A 21,013-nucleotide genomic window follows, 5' to 3' on the forward strand; every position below is an offset into this window, starting at 1 on the left:
GAAAGGGCGTATTTGATTTTTCTTTCTTTCTATTTTTTTTTTAATAGTTGCACTACACATCAACATTTCAGTCTGATCCCACCCTTCTGATAAGCTCAATAGCCAAAGGGAATATCCTATGTTGTGGGAGAGGGTATCAATTAATTCTCTCTTCCCTAAAGGAATCCACAAAGGGCTTCCCACCAAGGCACAATCAGTCAGACCTATGACTTACAGAAAGGCCAGTCTATTATTGAAGATATGTGACTGTCTTTCATGGGACATATCCATTCAGCTCATCTGTGAGCCAAAGCAAATGAAGATGCCATTCACAAGTTGTTTCCTAGATTCTGGCTAAACTTCAATTAAAGTCAAACATGACAGCAAGGTCGTCTCAAAAAAAAGGTTTATTAGCATGATTAAAAACATTTTTTGAAGAATGACATAGAGAAAGAAACTTCTTAACATAGAAGAATATCAGTTGCAACACTATAAACAATGTTTGGAACTGAACAGTTTTATTGCCAGTCTTCACTTGATTGAGAACCATCCATACACTGATTGTATGAAATTGTGACTATTGCTTTGTCTGGATATGAGTCCCTATGGCAGTTAAGTATAAAAAATATCTATCATCATGGTTGGATTGTGGACTGCACTCTTGTAGTTAAGAACTGGTAAAAATTATTCCCAAATGAAGAGTCTTTTTAAAAAAAACCACGACTGTCCTTTTAAACATACTACAAAGAAATACATTAGTATTTTGGCCTTAAGATTCTTACATGATATTTAGAATGGCAATCCCCAAACTCCCTCCCTTTATTATCACCATTAAATCAAACACCTCTTCCAGAGGCTGCTTCTTGGGTTTGACTCTGGAAACTTTTTAACTTCATGTTTACACAGGCTTGAGAACGAAGACAGCATCATCTAATACATAGTAGTCATTATACATGTCACCTTCACATAAGTACGGCAGCCTGGTGAAAGCTTCAATAACAAAACCAGCTTTTCTGAAAACTTCAGGCAGACTGTTCACTTGTTCTTCCCAGTTCTGTCCTTTGATTTCCAAAATTTCAGAAGGCTTCTCCCATTTGCCTCCTACTGAAACAAAATGGAAATAAAAAGTTAAATTCTTGACAATCTCATTTCTTTCAGATTCTGGGTTCTTAAGCTCTTCACACTGGAGCTGGAAAGTTCATATGCTCATTTTACAAATGAGCACACTCAGGGCTTGTGAAGGAACTTGCATAAAGCCACATACACAGCAGAGACAAGCCAAAATCTGGAATATATCTGCCCTATTCCTCTGTTCCACATATTATGAGATTATTATTATACTGTTCCACTGGTTCTTACTGCATTTCATTCTACAAGCTATTTCTGAACCTTTATCTCTTTCACATACATGCTGTTCTTTCAGATTGTCAGTGTACTGTATGACAGTAAACAGCAACATAAACTTGGTCACCAAATCTGAAAATATGAATGACGAGAAAGACTATGAAATAGAGAAGTTAGTTTTAACAGAAATAGTGTTACTTTCCCACTATATAGAGTAAACTTGTAGAACTTATTACCACTAGGATTTATCAGGGTAAAAATAGAAATGGACTTGGAAAGAGTTTAAAAATCCATGAATTATGGGGCAGCTAGGTTGCACAGTGGATAGAGCACCGGCCCTGGAGTCAGGAGTACCTGAGTTCAAATCCGGCCTCAGACACTTAACACTTACTAGCTGTGTGACCCTAGGCAAGTCACTTAACCCCAATTGCCTCACTAAAAAAAAGAAAAAAAAAGAAAAAAAAGAAAAAAAAATCCACAAATTATTATTATTTAAAGAAAGCTAAGGTCTATTTCTTTTTCTTTTCTTTCTTTCTTTTTTGTTTTGTTTTGTTTTGTTTTTCTTAACCTTCCAGGACTGTATCCTCAAAGAAGGCAACTACCATTATCAAAACACCCCTTGATGTTCCTGTAAGAAAACAATATTGGGGGCAGCTAGGTGGCACTAGCTCTGGAGTCAGGAGGACCTGAGTTCAAATGTGGCCTCAGACACTTGATACTTACTAGCTGTGTGACCCTGGGCAAGTCACTTAACCCCAACTACCTCACCAAAAAACAAACAAAATATTGGATTGGATCAGGAGTATGACCCAGTACAACAATTCTTTTACACGTCTGAAACACACAGTATCATGTCTCCTCAACTATAATGTAAACAAAAGGATCACAGATTTTAAGCTGGAAGTTGCCACCAGAAGTCATCTAGTTCAACCCCAGGAAAAGTGACTATGTTACAATCTTCTATATCCCACTACTACCACCCCACCATGTCTGTCTGGCACAGTGCTGAACATATCTGAGTCTTTTGATTGAATACCTGATTATCTTCCATATTTAATTAAAACTGAGTCAAAATCCCTTAACAAAAGATGTGACATCATGAAAAAAATATGCAATAACTGGAAATGTTACAAACTAAAATTTCTATTTTGAAGGATGAAATTCTTTGTCTGCAAAAGAAGTTGATGCAATTTTTAAGTTTCCTGATTACAGTTCCTAGTTATAGTTCCTCTTCTTAACTCCTCCTATCAAAAAATAAAAAGTTCAGATTCATTTTCAAACATATGTACAACAAGATGGCAATCCCAAAGAGAGTTAACATCATTATCACTCTGGAATTCAACCTGATTCTACTGTACACTGGTAAGCTCCCCCCCCCCCACTTTAATTTAACTATTGTCTCTTTCTTTCAATGTATTTAAGTTTTAAGTTCCTATAAGTTAATTTTAAGATGCATAACATAATGGAAATTGTCTAAAATATAGCAATGCCAATTTTCACTAGAGAGATAAAGTTTTAAAATGGCTAAGTGAGTTTTCTGTTTATGTTAAAAAATTCCTTTTCCTCAATTTAAAATAAGAATATTTCATAAAGCAAGGAACCAGAAGTATAATTTTAATAATTTAATTTGTAGTAGTAACCACAATTTAGCCACTAATCAAGCTTTTGTTTTGTTTTATACACAGCAAATATTCAGTAAATATGTTACAGATATGTTCCTGGAAATTATGTATATAAAATGAAATTAGGTAAATCAAGAATTTAAATTGAAAAGGAGGCTTGTTATTTAAAATCATTCCCTAATGTAAATATAATCCACTTTATAAATGTAGATTTTATGTCAACTCTTCTACAATGTAAATCAATGCAGAAAATACATTTCTAATAGCTGAAATAAATCTCAGAGCTACTCCTAAAGGAAAAAATACTTCTGAAAATGTTTTTTCTCAATCTTATTTTTGAAAGTAGTTTCCCCCTCTTACCCATCTTTGTGAGTAGACTGGAGATTTGTTTCAACTGTTAGAACTTTAAATAACTTTATTTTAAATTAGGAAAGAAATATTTGTTGCAAAATTTCCCTTTGGATACCAGTGTCCTTTAAAAACTTAATATTTAACTATTAAAATACTAATTTAATTGAAAAGAGAACTTTCATGTGAGCAGATTATGATGTAACAGTTTATCTAAACTTCCCTTTTTGTCAATTGCTTAACATGTTTAACAATGTGATAATGGAAACCACTGAAATTAGTTTTCTTCTTTCTTCCAAGTTTCTCTGTCATTAAAAGGAAAAGATTCCCTTAAATCTCAAAGTTATAAAGTATTCCATTTGTACCATCTGCTATTCTGTTGAAAAGAGAGCTAAGAGACAGAGAGACACAGAGAGTGAGCACACTAGATTCTAATCTCAGACTTGCTATCAGTTTACTGTGTGACTTCGGTGAAGACTAACCTGGTCTCAGTTTCTTACACCATAAAATGGACATATACTCTACTTTTCAGAGCTCTTGTGGAATTAAAGTGATTTGCAAAGCATTATGTAAATATGAGCTATGTTAACTGACATAGGTTAAAAGTGTTTTGACTATGGTTGGGAGAATTAAGAAGAAACAGAAGTGTCTCTCTCTCTATATATATATATAATATATATATATAATATATATATATATACACACACAAATAAATGCGAGGCTCTCAATACCAGAAGAAAATCTGAAATATGATTAAGATAGGGGAAAAACAACACCAAATTTAAATTTTCTCGCCCCTTTCAACAGGTGCTATCCAAACGTGTACTGTTGGTGTAAAACAGCCTTCCCTTCTAGAAGTCGACTATACTTATCAGACAATTACCATACCATGTGATTTCTCTGCTATCAACTGCCCTGAAACCCAGCCTCAAGTGCTATGGTTTCGCCAAAATGTTCACCACCAACTTGAAAACTTATGTCCAGATCAATGCCTGGATCAGAGAGGCAAATTTACAATGACTCTATCACAGATCCCAAACCAAACCTCTCTCACTCTAAACAAAGTAACTTTGAATGACAGTGCAATTTACTTCTGTGGAATAGCATTTTCAGCTTCAACTGAACCAAGGTCTAAGCAAACTGGGCCAGGAACAATGCTGGTGGTGAGAGGTATGTCATTTATTATTTTACTTCAGAATACCCCACTCTGTTTAACATCTAAAAATGAATGGAAGTGATTTATATTTGCTGTTAATAACTAATGACACACTGGCCAAATATAATGCTAGCCACCTCTGAACTACTAATTCATGATCTCCATTTCCTTTCTCCCTCTTCCTACCACCCCCTCTGAAAATGAAATCTTACATAGATTTTTATTAGGTGTTTATACATTTTACTAGTTAAAACCAACCAAACCCTTCTACCCCATGTCAAATTACTGTGACTACTATATGTCAAAATAAAGGTAGTGAAAAGGGTATAGGATTTGGGAGTTAGGAGGTCTGGGTTCAAATCCTGCTTCAGCTGTTTTTTAATTGTGTGATCATATACCAAGTCATTGAACCTCTAAGAGATTCAGTTTTCTCATCTATAAAAGGAGGGTAATTCTTACTATTTGTCCTACCAACCTCATGAAGTTGCTGTGTAGAATACACTGCATAAATATAAAACATTGTAGAAAGCACTGTATAAATATATGGCAGTTATCATTGTCAGTAATAAAAATAACAAAATTGTGGAGCTGTAATTCTGTCTACATGGGTGTTTCCTCCACTGATGTGGACAGTAACCCTAATATAACTTAGCAGATGATCTCTGAGGGCTGCTGGACCTGAAAAATTCATCAGCCTATGACCCAAGTAGTGACAACCTTCCCCAACCTAGGCTGGACTTTGGACAAGAGACATCAAGTCCATTACCTGACTGGTACTAAAAGCCTTTCTAGGTAGGCCAGACCTACTAGTTGAGGCTGAGAATCTAGGTCTCTTGCACACCACAAAGAAGTAGGGAGGGTGGGATTTCAGCCCAATAATATACTACATCAAATAAAAAGGGAAACTCATTAAGTAAGTAATCACCTTTTTCTTGAAGATATCACACCAAAGAAATAACTTTGAACACTGTAGATTATTAAACCTGAATTTGGGGAAAAGGGCAGTAAAAGGTCTCTGGTCCTTTCTATACTTACACAAGGGAAATAAGAAAGACATCTTAGCTTTAGAAAATGCTGACTACTTCTCTACTCCATCCTTGCCCACTGGGATCACCAAAGTAAAACCCCAAACATTAATTCTCCGGCCCACTACTTTTACCTCAAGTAGTCTGTTGGGGGCCTTCTCTGCAAGAACAAGAGAAGGTTTCTATGTTCTGAGGAAAGAGACTGGGGCAACTACTTCCCTATTTTCCTTGATCCCCCTTGTTGAATGGACATTGGTGTTGAAAACATCAAGTCATATAGTCAAAATTATTTCCACCCAATTAAAAAAACCACAATCACATAAAAATATTCCTTAACTGTAAACCAGACATTAAATTATTTGTGGTTTGCTAATGGAATATTGGTAATAATTTTTTTTTTTGGTGAGGCAATTGGGGTTAAGTGACTTGCCTAGGGTCATACAGCTAGTAATTGTTAAGTGTCAGGTCCTCCTGACTCCAGGGCCGGTGCTCTATCCACTGCGCCACTTAGCTGCCCTGGTAATAAAATTTTTAACAAGCTTTTTTCAATCTGGGGAAGACGTTTCCTTTGTCTGGTCTCTGTGCTCTGAAGGATCCAGAAAATAGTGAAACTCCTCCCCCACTTTCCTTGATCACTCTTCCCATAAAGGATTTATAAAACAACCCCTTTTCCTTTTTATTTTGTATCTATTATTGTGCTTTTACTAAAGTGTTGGGAGGTGATCCACGTTCTCAATTACAAGCTACAAAAATGGACAAAATCCACCCTGATGTCCCATGGGGGAATGGAAATGTGTCTGGCTCCTTATCAACAGAGTGGCAAGTCCTAGCAAGTCAGAAAGGCACGGGACAGGCCCCGTGTTGGACTCTATGTCTGTCATCTGAGAATGTCTAGATAAGTTCAAAGAAGTGAATCATTAGGGCAGCCATAGGTTGATCAATTTTTTTGACCACAGTAATTCATCAACTCTATCTACCAAGAGGCAAGTAGGTAGCACAGTGAAATTTACATGATAACTGTATTATAGTTGAACCTAACAGATTTGCAATTTCATGTGGAATCATCTTTTAAAAATTATACTATGTCTGGCCTCAGACACTTGACACTAGCTGTGTGACCCTGGGCAAGTCACTTAACCCTCACTGCCCGGCCCCCCCAAAAATATTATACTATATTATAGAAATGCTTGTTTTATTCCATAAATTAAAAAGAAAACAAATTTAAAAAAAAATTTTAGCTGTGTGACCCTGGGCAAGTCACTTAACCCCAATTGCCTCACTTAAAAAAAAATTAAATGTTTGTTCCCTTTTCCCTCCCACTCCCCCAAGTCACAGGTTGAGGTTGTAATCTGCATGGCAGGAGTATGGGATGAACTCCCAGATTTTAAGTATTATATAAATCACACATAAGAGATGACAAAAGTAAAATAAGCTTGTAAATTTATGCACTTCACTATCCACTAGGTGCTAATTTTCTCTTAATATTTGCTCACAAGGGGCAGCTAGGTGGCACAGTGGATAGAGCACCAGCCCTGGAGTCAGGAGTACCTGAGTTCAAATCCGGCCTCAGACACTTAACACTTAACTAGCTGTGTGACCCTGGGCAAGTCACTTAACCCCAATTTCCTCACTTAAAAAAAATTTAATTAAAAAAAATTATTTGCTCACAAGAAGAGAACAAGCTTTTAAAGACAGAAGGGCATTAAACCATAGGCAGGCAAAAGAACTTCTTGGAGGAAAGAAATGGGGACTTTCCACCTCTGTTGCTTTCCCTGCCCAGGCATGTAATTTGTGGGTTCCTCAAAAACCTTAAATTCAAATTTCTATTTCAAAGACTTCTATCATTGATTTAGCCTGCTTATTTTGTTTTGTTGGTTAAGGGCCCTTCTTATTGAAAGGGGGGAAAAATACATAGCAAGTGAAACAGGCTCTATTATTGCTTTCAGAATTTCACTAACAAGAGTGACTGGTACATTTTGTGAAGTCCCAATCTTCTGAGCCATGTTCAAAAAAGAGTCTAAAACTTCTAGTTTTTGATTTTATCCTCCGCTGTAGATGCCTACCATTCAGTTCTGTATGTTGACCAGCTACATTTTAGCATAATGTTCACTAGAAGAAAAGAAATAAGTAGATTATCTCATCTAAAAAGTAATTCTTTTGACTAGAAAAGGGGAATAAATAATAGTTGTTTGGACCACCTGCCTCTCAGGGTTGTTGTGAAGAATGTGCTTTGTAAGAAGTCCAAAGCCTCATAAATGTTATTTTTATATTATTTATGAACAAATCAAATTAGTTTTAAATACCTTTTTGTAAATTGTCCATTTCTTCATTTTTGTCTTAAGTTATTCTTTGCACAATACTGATTTTTTAAAAATCATCATTAATAAATGATTATTCTAAACTTTGGAGATTTTGAATTTTTCAGGCAAACTTAATTTCAGGTCAAACAGCTTAAAGAGATAATAAACTATCTTTCTGTGTTTGGGTGTCCACTGAGGCAAAAGATCTGGAATAGCTCTTTTATGTAAGTGTTCAAGCAGAGCAAATTCAGGTTTGCTCTCTAGCATGTGCCTTAAGTTATACTTAAGTTTTTACAGTTTTGTGAAAAAAAAAATCTTTTCAACAGTAATTCTGGCTGTTTTTGTTATTAATAAAGGGAGTAAGCTTCTCAGCCATGAAGTAGAGAATTTCCTGATAGCAGCCTTATGTCTGCTCTCTATGTACACTGCTGTTCTAAGTGCGGTCTTCATAGTCATCTCCAAAGTAAGTTGAACTTATTCCCTTTGGATTTCCTTTTAAGTTTTAATGTTAAATATTATTAACTGAAATATATTTATAAGGATCTTTTTTCCATCTCAGATTACCTCCTAATAACCTATATATAATCCACTCTTACAACAATTTCATAAACTCATGGCCTTAACTGAAGTATGCAGACATATATCAGTGTCCTAGTAAAAGTCTATTAGCAGGGGGCAGCTAGGTGGCACAGTGGATAAAGCACCGGCCATGGATTCAGGAAGACCTGAGTTCAGATCCGGCCTCAGACACTTAATACTTACTAGCTGTGTGACCCTGGGCAAGTCACTTAACCCTTATTCCCCACCCCCACCCCCTAAAAAGTCTATTAGCAGAGACTGTGCGGATGAAAAAAATCAGAAGCTAAATTGAAACACATAATTAAGCCCAAAGTGCTTGGGATGGCATATCTCTTGTGTGCATTCATTATACTTTCTATTGGTTTTTAAATCTTACCAACGATGTCAACCTGACCTGTTCAATTTATTTTATTGATGATTTAAAAATATTTATGTGTAGGGGCAGCTAGGTGGCACAGTGGATAGAGCACCGGCCCTGGATTCAGGAGGACCTGAGTTCAGATCCAGCCTCAGATACTTAATACTTACTAGCTGTGTGACCCTGGGCAAGTCACTTAACCCCAACTGCCTCAGGGGAAAAAAATTTATGTGTATATTTCAGAAAATGATGTGAACATTAGCTTTTTGTTGCTTTATTAACTAAATATTATGTTGATTATTATGTAAAAACTTAGATCTTATACTAGGGCAAGGATTCTTACTGTTTTTTGTGTCATGGATATATCTGGTAGTCTGGTAAAGTCTGTATACTGCTTCTCATCAAAATGTTTTGAAATGCATAAAATAAATAAGACTACAAAGAAACCAATTATACTGAACTATAGTTATCATTTTTTTTAAAAATCATGTTCCTCTAGTTAAAAAGCTCTGTGCTAGGGCAAAAGGTAATTCTCATAATTCTTTAGAATATATAAAATGCTTTTATATTTTCCTTTCTTCGCAGTCAAAATTGAAAGAAACAAAGAAAATAGAAACTGATGCACCACCACCAAAGGTACAGAATATACATTAATGCTTATACAACATTTTAAAAAGTATGGCTATTTATAAAGAATGAGTTCAAATCCAGCTTATTTTTAAATCAATATTTAGGAACACCCTACCCCCAACCCCCTCAACGAAGACACTGTGACATTATCGCAATATTTAGACTTGGGGGAAAAAATCATTCCTGGAATTAGAAACAAAAATTGGACAACTTAGCAGTCACTCCTTTTATCCACAAAATGTTATTTAATTTTACATTCCTCAGCCATTGCTTTCATTTGCTGTACTTACAGATAGCACACAACAAAATTAAGTTCTTGGGGAGGGGGGAAGCATTAGTAATACACATAAATACCCTTCTCTGTCCTAATTTAAGCTACAAAAGATAGAATAACTTTCTCCCCCTTCTTTATAGAAGAGGAGTGCTCGACATATTTTCCAGGAAATTGCACAAGAATTGTATCAAAAGAGATATGTGGAAACAAAACTAGGAGTAAGTACACACAAACGTGTAATGTCTTGAAAACTAACACTGAAAGCTTACAGTAAACAGCTATGTTTTCTTTAAAAAGGACTAAAATAGGAGTCTCAAAGAAATGAATTAACTTTCTCATGTACCATATAATATTGTATGGAATAATATATGTCATAGACAAATATAACCTTTTATGGAACCACTAGATTATGGGCAGTCTTTTCAACATACATGGAGATTTTGCAAATTAAATTGCAAACTATAAAAGGGTCTGGGATTATGTTTTATTTTTTAAAAATATTTTTCCCCTGGGGGGCAGCTAGATGGCACAATGGTTAAAGCACCGGCCCTGGATTCAGGAGTACCTGAGTTCAAATCCGGCCTCAGACACTTGACACTTACTAGCTGTGTGACCCTGGGCAAGTCACTTAAGCCCCTATTGCCTGCAAAAAAAAAAGAAGGAAAAAAAAAATATATATTTTCCCCAGCAGCTAGGTGGCGCAGTGGATAGAGCACCGGGCCTGGATTCCGGAGGACCTGAGTTCAAATCCAACCTCAGACACTTGACACTTACTAGCTGTGTAACCCTGGGCAAGTCATTTGGCCCCAGTTGCCTCACCAAAAAAAAAAAAAAATTTTTTTCCACATCACCCTGAAAAGTGCACTGCACAGAATAAATGCTCAAGAAAATATTCATTGTTATCATTGAAAGATAACTACTTATTTCTGAATGCAGTATGTGGAAAGATCTGCATCAATTTCCACTACCTCAAATAACCTAGGATTCATTTTCATATAAATCCCATATAAGCCAGCATACTAAGACTGTCTTCATTGGGAAGGACTAAATAGAGAAAAAAAATATGTTTTTTTAAAAATAACCCTTTGGGTTAATAATTGTAAAGAATACTGTAAAATTTTGTGCCCTCATAGGGGACAGAATTTTGCTTCAATAGGCCCCAAATTAGAAATCAGTAATTCAGATGTTGAAAGATCTCTTCATTCATAAACCAATGGGAATATAACAGAACAAGGCTTATTGTGTGGAACTTCTGATAGATGTTCCTTTTAAGCTTTTAATAAATTCTCAATGGACCAGGACTCAAGAGGGGTGGAAAAAGAGGCAAAAGGAGGTGCTTGCTAGTACTTATATTGATTTCTGCTTTATTTCCAAAAAGGAAAATGAAATAATGAATGAAATAACTTCTTTCCCTGGGTAAAAAAAAAAAAAAAACAAACGAACTGTTAGGCCCAGAAGGAAGGGATTCACAGTCAAAGTGTATGGAAAGTGGGAAACAAAAATTCCTAGAAGACAGTGTTAAATTCACATTAGAAAGGCTCTGGACAGATATAATTGGGAAATTAGGAGTTTTTCAACAAGGGTGAAAAAAAATCAAACCACTTAAAAAGAAGAAATCAGGCAATTTACAGATGTGTAATCATAGCTATTTAAGTACCAAATCCATATGCATTCTAACAATTCTTAGAATGCTAGGTGAAACAGTGGTTAGAGCACAGGCCCTGGAGTCAGGAGGACCTGAGTTCAAATCCAGCCTCAGACACTTGACACTTACTAGCTGTGTGACCCTAGGCAAGTCACTTAACCCTCACTACCCCCCCCCAAAAGAATGCTATAGAAGCAGGCCTTTCAAACAAGGTGCAACTTTAAAACTGATAGAGCAGATATACGGAGTTAATCTTTCTATTTGAACAGAACGCAGTATTATGAATTAGGTGCTTTATAACTTCATAACATCAATGATGACATTTTACTTTAAATGATATTTCATCTATATATCCTTGATCCTGTTCTTTTGGGGGTCAAGATAGACCCTGTCTTTTTCATCACAAAATGTTATGTTAAGATAGGAAAATACCATAGTTTTAAAACAGGAAATATTGTTATGCTATTAATGCCAATTAATACATGAATTTATTATTCTATGTATTTATATAACTATCAAGTAATTTAGAGTAGCAAAAATGAAGATATTAAATGTTCAAAGATAAAACAAATACAAACTAATTTTTTAATATGTCTGTTTATAATCTTGTCTTACTAAAGATTACACTTTTAAGGAGGAGGAGGAACAGTAAGATACAACTAGAAATAAGGATTTCTGATGTTTCAATCTGACAAAGACACCTGAACAAGTTAAGAATGTTTCTGCTTCCATGTCTCATTCTATTAAATGGAAAAACCACAACATTTTCCCTTTCATACCTCTCTAGTGCTGACATTTCCCAATATTAGCAATATTTAGACACTACTTAACAATAGCAAGTGATTATATCAACTTAAATGTGGCTTATTTTTCTTTAGGAAAGAGATGACAACATCTATGAAAACAGAAGAGCACAGTCTAACTTTGAAAAACCATAGAAAGGGGGGCAGCTAGGTGGCGCAATGGATAAAGCACCAGCCCTGGATTCAGGAGGACCAGAGTTCAAATTCGACCTCAGACACTTGACACTTACTAGCTGTGTGACTCTGGGCAAGTCACTTATCCCTCATTGCCCTGCAAAAAAACCCAACAAACAAACAAAAAAGAAAAAAGAAAAAGAAAAAACATAGAGAGAAGGGAAGACTTTTTGACCAAACAGGAGATAGAGAGCATTACAAAATGTAACATGGATATTTTTTATTATATTAAAAAGGTTTTGTACAGTCAAAGTCAATGCAACCAAGATTAGAAGGAAAGAAGAAAAGTGGGAAAATTTTTAGAGCACATGTTTCTGATAAAGACCACTTCATTTCTATAGAGAACTGAGTCAAATTGATAACACAAGTTACCTCCCAGCTGATAAATAACCCAAGTAATATGAATAGGCAGTTTTCAGATGAAGAAATCACAGCTATTTAGAGTCATATAAAAAATGTTCTAAATTGTAAAAAAAATTAATTATTAACTATAATCTAATCTAAAAAATTATTTAACTGGATTTATGAAAAATTATAAGTATATATGAAAAACTATAAGTTTAGAATATTTTTAATGACTGTCCTAATTTTGGGGGGGGCTAATCTGACTGGAGGACTAATCTGGGGGCTTTTGACTATTTGCTATCTGACTGCGTTTAATTTAATATGGGCCGTTTATAAAGTTCCACCACACTGCTCCACTCCCAAAGTGATAAGCAAAATATTAAGAAGCCTCTTAACTAAATAATCAAAGCAGAGTTTATTTATGAGATACTATTTCAAATTAAGAATACAGGGAAATAGGGGCAGCTAGATGGCACAGTGGATAGAGCAGCGGCCCTGGAGTCAGGAGTACCTGAGTTCAAATCCGGTCTCAGACACTTAACACTTACTAGCTGTGTGACCCTGGGCAAGTCACTTAACCCCAATTGCCTCACTAAAAAAAAAAAAAAAAAAAAAAAAAAGAATACAGGGAAATAAAATGTACAACCTGACTGCATTGCAGTGCATCTCTTTCCACTGTGCCTCTAACACCTCTCGCCTCAGGGCACTCAGGTACTTTATTCTAACTCCAAGCCCCTTTCACTTTGTAAATCCCCCTGCTTCTAAACTTTCCTCTCCTTACTGCCACTGCTGAACCCCTGCGTTTCTCTCTCACCGATCTTCTGTCTGTTTGCTCCATCAGTCTGCCCTCTGCTGCTTTTGCCGCCCCTCTAATCTTGTCGCTTCTTTTAATCTTGTCTGCCAGTCTTTCCTCCTTGCTCCTACTCCTGAGTTACTGTTCGTCTCATCCCCCGTCTCCTTGTCCAAACCTCTTCTCAGCCTCTCTTGGCAGTCCCCTTGTCCAACCGAACCCCCCTGCTGTCTAACTCCCAGGTCTATATATACCTTTCTTATCTCCACTCAAATCTCGGGGCTTTTTGCGCCCCCACAGACCAAGCTAATCTGTCAGCCAGGGCTGCAGCTGGTGGTGGTGGGGGCGTGTACTTTCGAGCCTCATGCACCCCAGCACAGGCCACGCCAGAGCCCAGCATCTCTCAGAAACCTCTGCTCAGGTCGGAGGGAGCTGGGGGCTTTTTGACTCAGCTGAAGCAGAGGGGGAGGGGAAGGGACCCTGAGGGCCTAAGGCTTTCTAATCTCAGCCTAAAGGTAGGGTCCCCAAATCAAAATAAATTTCCACAAAATCACAATTGATTAGAAAAATGCAAATTAAAACAACTCTGAGGTAGCACCCACCCCACACCTAACAGATTAGCTAATAAGACAAAAAAGGCAAATGATGAATGCTGGAGAAGATGCAGAAAACTGGAACACTAATGCATTGTTGATGGAATTGTGAACTGATCTCATCCTTCTGGAGAACAATTTGGAACTATGCCCAAAGGGCAATGAAACTGTAAATATTCTTTTATCCAGCAATACTACTACTAGGTTTATGTTCCAAAGAAATCATAAAAAAGGGAAAAGGACCCACCTGTACAAAAATATTTACAACTGCTCTTTTTGTGGTGGCAAAGAATTGGAAATTGAGGGGATGCCCATGAAATGAGGAATAGCTGAACAAGTTGTGGTATATGAATGCAATGGAAGACTATTGTGCTATGAGAAATGATAAGCAGGCAGATTTCAGAAAAACCTGGAAAGTGAAGTGAGCAGAACTAGGAGAACATTGTACAAAGTATCAGCAATATTTTGTGATGATCACTTAGCTCTTCTCAGCAATACAATGATTCAAGACAAATCCAAAAGACTAATGATGGAAAATGCTATTCACCTCCAGAGAAAGAAGTGATAGAGTCTGAAAGCATACTGAAATATACTACTTAGACTTTCTTTATTTTTTCTTTGTGGGTTTTTACTTTGGTTGTTTCTTCTTTAACAACATGACTAATATGGAAATGTTTTTCAAGACTAAACATATATAAACTGTATCAAGTTGCTTACCATCTATGGGAGGGGAGAGGAGAGGGAGAAAGGAAGAAAATTTAGAACTAAAACTTATATAAAAAATGAATGTTAAAAATAGTCTTTACATGTAACTGGAAAAAATAAAATACTATTTTAAAAGAGAAAAAAAAAAGACACACCATAGAGAACTCTCTCATGTTTTAAAGTACTAGTTTTTTTAACAAAGCCATTAAAAAACATTACTCCAGAAGCTATGATCGCAGTAAGCAACCTATACTGATCAGGGATTTTATAAATACTTTACAAACCAAACTTCAAAATACCAACTTATTTAAATAAGCATTTGGATGATGAAGAGAAAAAAAGAACCTGCAACCATTAGGAATTAGTGAAAAATAAACAAAAAAAATAATAAAAAATAATTATTTTCTACCATGAAATTGTTCATAGAAAATTCTAAGAGACTGACTGATATGTTAAAAAGAAGTTCATTTACAATTTATATTTCCTGTATTCCATTCATTCTACCAAGTACATTTCAAGAAAGTGAAATACTAGGTAAAACAATATAATACAAAATCAAGTTAATTTTGCCAGACAATGGTATAAATGGACAACTGACTGAATAAATATTCAGGGTTTTACATTTTTATGAAGGGGGTTTGCTTTCAAAGTATTGACTATATTACTGCTAAAAAGAAACAATCAGGGCATCCTTCTACCAGGTATGCTTGTATTTACTTTATATAGTATATGGGACTTCTAGGGAGGCAGACAAAAGAGAAAGAATCAGTCTCTGAGTCAGGAAGATTTAAGTTCAAATCTTAACTTTGATACATATATACTAGCTTGATTCTGAGTAAAGTATTTGACCTCTCTGTGCCTCAGGCAACTTTCCAAGACTACAAGTTTCAGGAAAGTTGCTAATCTGCATTCCTTACACCAATGAAATCCCAGGCTCAAATGTCATTTCCATAGCCTTCCACCTAATATGATTTGTATGGAGGGCTTGCCTGAGCCAGAAGTGAAATTACCTCTCCATCTAGATACACTAGACACATCACTAGAGACTTTATGGCAAGTATTTTGGTAGTAAGGTTTCTTTCTATTGAGGCAAAAAGAAACAAGGCCTTAAGCACCAAGATTTGAGTTAATGAAATATATCTTGCAAAAAAGTATCAATTCTACACATATTTAGTATGTCCCACACAACATCAGTTTTGCAGCAAAACCCCTCGTTTTCCATGATATAGCAATGAGGTAATAGTGTAGTGTTCATTCATCTACCAAGCCACCACACCACTTCAACTTTGTGACAGAGTAGACTACAATTCTGACTGAGCTCCTTCAACTGTAGGTGTCACCGCTACATCACATCATACCAGAAAGGACTGTATACCTCAGTACATTTGTTGTTTTACAAATCAGAAAAGGTATGTAAGAGAAGAAAAACATTTTTTGTGTTCATTAGCATTTCAGTCATGAACAGTAAGGCTTTTCCTTTGAAAGTTATTTCAGTTTATAAAGAATACCTTTTAGAAACAAAAGCTTTGCAAGAATTGAGCACTCATTTAAAATGAATTAAAAATATACTGGGGCAGCTAGATGGTGCAGTGGATAAAGTACCTGCCCTGCATTCAGGAGGACCTGAGTTCAAATCTGACCTCAGACACTTGACACTTACTAGCTGTGTGACCCTGGGCAAGTCACTTAACCCTTATTGCCCCCCCAATAAAAAAATTAAAGTATACTAAGTATTTCCTTTAAATATTTCTTTTGAACGAAGTTTTCCCCCTTATTTATTTGTAAAATGATATCCTACACTGTGCAATTTTAAAATATTCTGAAGTATAGTGGAAACCTATACTTAGGAATGTGGGAGAATAAAACCATGACAGGGCATCAATGGCTTGAATGAATTAAACAAAAATTAAATAAGACATATAACAGCACAAATTCGCTGAACAAAAAAGGAAGCAGAGTCCATTTATTTTACAATACACCTTTCTAGAGGTGGTTTATTACATTTTCTATCTTTATTCACAGGGGTATTTGAAATGATCATTCTTGGGCCATTTTGATTAGAAGACAAATTCCTACGGTAAAATGGCACTTGATTTAGAACAAAGTTTCGTAAATTGTGCATCATGACCCCATATGTGGGGGTCACAAAAAACTTGTTTGATATGTATACCTATTTTATATACCTATATACTCAGGGTTGCATAAAAATTTCTCAGACAAAAAGGAGTAGCCAGTAGAAAAGGTTTAAGAAGCCCTAATTTAGAATTTGAAAATCTCCAACTACCAAACTGTGTTCTTAATTTGCAAGTGTTGGAAGATTTTTCCCCAGCAGAAAGAAACCCAACTACTGGTAGAGATGGTCCTAATCTGTCTCTCTCTCTCTGCCTTTAGTCTCTCCCCACTCTCCAAACCTTCCTTCACACTGTTGCCAAAGTGATTTTCCTTAAGCATAGGCCTAACCATGTCACATTTCTTATAAACCTCTGAGGCTCCCTACTGACTCTAAGAGCTTTTCAATCGAAATCCCTGTTTAAAGCCCTTCACACCTTGGCCTTAAGCTTCCTTCCTAGCTTCATCCATTATTCCCTCTCCTGCACTCCTCATACAGTACAGCCTTCTCTCCTCCCTGGAGAGCCACTCCATTTCCTGTCTCCTCACCACCTTCACTTTGTCCCTGGCCTGGAATGCATTCCCTGCTCAGCTTCACCCCTTATTTCTCCTCAAGACTCAGCTGACACACCACCTTGTATATATAAAGTCTTTCCTGATCTCCTTCCCCATGTAAGGGGCTAAAATTCTAGCTAGTCTGTCTAAAAGATCTAATGAGTGGTCGCCAATAAATTATAAGCTTTAGCAAGAGTTAGACTTTTAAGCATTTATTAAGGAGAATAAGAATTTGGTGAAAAGAAAGAGAAAGGCCTAGATTCGTCTATCTATTAAAGGGAGAGCACATTTCTAGCTCCCTTCTCCACCCGAGTCCTGCAGAAAGAGAGCGAGAGAGCCAGCTTCGCCCCCTCTTCCTCCCACAAGCAAACGTCACTTCCTGATGCCAAAGAAAAGCCACATGGCCTTGCCCTCAGAGACCTTCTCCTCATGGTGGAGCTTTCCTACAGTAAGTCTCCAGCAGGTGGTGTCATTCCAATCGTTACACCCATCTTCATAAAAATCACTCAATTTATTTTTGTATATATTTATATTGTCTATAATGTCTTCCCTGAGATAATGTAAACTCCTTAAGGGCAGGGACTATTTCATCTTTGTTTCTGTATTCTCAGCAACCTAGCACAATGCCTAGCATATAGTAGGTACTTAATAAATGCTCATTAGCGATTATTTGATTGATTAGGTTTCCAGGCCAGCAAGGAAAGCCTGCTTATCCCTTAACATAGCTAAAGTATATTACAAATAGCACTGTAGAACTCAGTCACCATATAGAATATTCAGTTTCCAGCTTGAGGTGCTAAAGACCTGACATCCTGGTAAAGGAAAACTCCCCTTTCTTTCACCCTCTGGGGATGCCCCCTGAGCCCCACCCCCTGCTTCAAACCTCCTGTGATGGGGTTTAGCAGGGTTGATGTGCCGGGGAGGAAATTGACTTCCCCAGCTTCCTTTCTCCTTCTCTTTCCCTTCCATATTGCCTGCTCCTGAGGAGACCAAGCTGGAGGAGGGCAGCCAGGAGAATGGAGGAAGCAGTAGCAAAATTTCTGCAAGCACCTTGCCCTCTCCTTTTCTCTTATGTTCCCCCATATACTCCTTTTTCTCCTATACTAGCTGTGGGGTAGTAAGGATATGGTGGGGGAGGGGGAGTGGAGACACAGCTTTGGGGAACAGGGGATCCCAGGAAGCCAGTGGCAACTAAGAGGAAAGAGAACCTGTTGCCATTCATGTGTAAAGGTCAAGATGGAAATTGCTTGTGAAGATTTTCCTATTTCCAGAAGTCCTAGGGATAGGACTGAGAGTTTGTCCTGATCAATCTACTTTGAAATTGATTCATTTGGAATTCACATATCCAGGAACCTTTTCATTGGAGAAATTGTGCTGTTTTCCATATGTGAATCTGGCTACTTTACTAATAAGTACCCATGGAAAATATAGAGAATGCACTAGTTGCATAAATATGTAGAGCACTTAATAACAATCAAATATTCAAAACATCACAGTTCTCAGGAAACATGAGATGAAAAGTGTCATCAATCAATCAATATGCATTTATTAAATGCCTACTGTGTGCCATGTACTGTGACAGATAATGAGGATATAGAGACAAAAATCAAATAGTCCTTGCCCTCAAGGAACTTGAGCACTGACCTGGAAGTAAGGACCCTTGGGTTCCAGTCAGTTCTTCCACGTGACTTCATCTCTGCTTCTTGATCTGTTAAATGACTGACCTCTAAGGACCCTTATAGCTCTAAAATTCTGATCTTAATTACTATTTCTACCATTAGATGAGAGTTTCTCTAACCTGTGCTTAAAAAGAAATCGATGAAAAATTACCAGATTTTGAACCACCAATTAATGCTTAATGAATAGGACTGAAACTCTGATAAATCTGATAAATTTAAAGACACTAACAAATAATTCAGACAGAACCAGCAAATCAATATGATCAAGGCAGCAAATGAAAACAAAGTCGTTAAGAATATTATAGGGGGCAGCTAGATGGTACAGTGCATAGAGCACCGGCCCTGGATTCAGGAGTACCTGAGTTCAAATCCAGCCTCAGACACTTGACACTTACTAGCTGTGTGACCTTGGGCAAGTCACTTAACCCCAATTGCCTCACCAAAAAAAAAAAAAAAAAAAAGAATATATAGGGGGCAGCTAGGTGACGCAGTGGATAAAACACTGACCCTGGATTTAGGAAGATCTGAGTTCAAATCCAGCCTCAGACACTTGACACTTACTAGCTGTGTGACCCTGAGCAAGTCACTTAACCCTCATTGCCCTGCCCCCCCCCAAATTACAGAAAGTATTGATCCCATTAGATTAATTTGATGCTCGTTATTTTTTCATTTTACTTATTTTTCTTTTTCTTGCTGAGTAAAATAATTATTTATAGAGAATATCTGAAAACAGAACTTAGAAACTCAAAACAAAAGATATTCTTGTTAAGTTTAATTACACTTAGTCAAGATGCGCCATTTGATCTGACAACCTAGCATTACAAGGCTAGATTTTAAACTTCATGTTTTTAGTCACTGAATCAGTCCATAAGCATTTATTAAGCACCTAATATGTGCCAGGCACTGTGCTAAGTGCTGGGGATACCAAAAAAAAAAAAAAAAAAAGGCAAAAGATAGTCCCACCCCTCAAGGAACTCATAATCTAATGGAGGAGACAATAAGTACACAAATATGTAAAAACAAGCTATATATAGCAGAAAAGTGAAACAATTTTAAAGGGAAGGCAGTAGAAATAAGAGGGGTTGGGAAAGGATTCCTGTAGATAATTGTCTAACTTCATAGGCCATGATGGCCTAATTTTAATATCAAAACCAATCCATCTGCTCATCTATAACTGCTTTTGTTAAAATATATAGAATTGAACCAAGAATCCAAAATTACTCTTCCTCACTCAGATATCCATAAAGCAGTTTAGTGTTCATGCACATATATAAACTTGCACCTCAATGGCCTCTGAAAGTTTCACAAAGAAATCAGCAGGATCTAATTAGTGATATGGGAAAAGGAAGTGATAATAAAAAGAAGGCAGCAGAACAGTTTGCAAGATTTATGGGTCACCAGAGGTCAGCCACCCAACAAAGGTTCTAGTTTCAGGTTTACAACTTAGCACATACCAGATTCCTTACACTGAATGAGCAACAAACACCCTGTGAGTCCATAATAAAAAGCTTGTTTTCTATTGATAGCATAGATTGCCCTCTTGTCCAATTCTATTTCCTCTAGAAGGTTTAGGTTAGGAAGCATGAGGAAGTGAAATCCATGCTTAGATTTCTGTCCTTTTCCCTGTTCTTCCATCCACTGGTATGCCAGGAAGTAGCACTAAAGTTCTATCATGTGACCACTCAATGGGACGAAGGAAGGCAAGACCCCTAAGAGCACAACTAGTGAGTACAAACACAGATTAAACTAATTATAGTCTAATTATATCAATTATTACAATTAAAATAAGGTCAAATAAGGGTACTCTCACTGAGAATACATGCTTGACCACATTCCCCTGCGGTATGTGAAACACTAATGTCACCTAGTCTTTCAACAGTTTTTTCTTTAATAAATTACTATTGCATTACTAATAAGAATGTGAAAACACAGGACAGGATAATGGAGATTTGGTGGCTCCTTCCTTATACCTGGACCTCCTCCCTGTCACTACCAAAGAT

The 21,013-nt window shown here is 36.6% G+C and overlaps 2 protein-coding genes across 10 annotated transcripts in view; one reads left to right on the forward strand and one right to left on the reverse strand.

The window, feature by feature from the left end:
- Positions 1–368: 368 nt before the first annotated feature.
- Positions 369–21,013, reverse strand: part of METTL9 (methyltransferase like 9) — a 67,671-nt gene continuing 47,026 nt past the window's right edge. For 5 of the 7 annotated variants that reach the window (XM_043978171.1, XM_043978172.1, XM_043978166.1 and 2 more), the window contains one exon: positions 369–1,083. In XM_043978171.1, coding sequence (XP_043834106.1) covers positions 878–1,083 — 206 coding nt within the window. In that variant the 3' untranslated portion in view covers positions 369–877. The remainder of the gene's footprint in view (positions 1,084–21,013) is intronic. The other 2 variants (XM_043978167.1, XM_043978169.1) reach the window with 1 other exon arrangement.
- IGSF6 (immunoglobulin superfamily member 6) lies at positions 2,607–12,313 on the forward strand. Of its 3 annotated transcripts, none has more exons than XM_043978173.1 (6): positions 2,607–2,685; positions 4,101–4,463; positions 8,131–8,237; positions 9,297–9,347; positions 9,756–9,833; positions 12,139–12,313. In XM_043978173.1, the coding sequence occupies exons 1-6, from the start codon at positions 2,607–2,609 to the stop codon at positions 12,196–12,198; spliced, it is 738 nt and encodes a 245-aa protein (XP_043834108.1). In that variant the 3' UTR covers positions 12,199–12,313. The 3 variants fall into 3 exon arrangements, with proteins under 3 accessions (XP_043834108.1, XP_043834110.1, XP_043834111.1); XM_043978175.1 differs by lacking the exon at positions 12,139–12,313 and adding an exon at positions 11,881–12,018 and having other exon boundaries at positions 2,615–2,685; XM_043978176.1 differs by lacking the exon at positions 9,756–9,833 and having other exon boundaries at positions 2,615–2,685.

This window comes from Dromiciops gliroides, chromosome 1, assembly GCF_019393635.1.
Source record: "Dromiciops gliroides isolate mDroGli1 chromosome 1, mDroGli1.pri, whole genome shotgun sequence".
Classification (NCBI taxonomy): domain Eukaryota; kingdom Metazoa; phylum Chordata; class Mammalia; order Microbiotheria; family Microbiotheriidae; genus Dromiciops; species Dromiciops gliroides.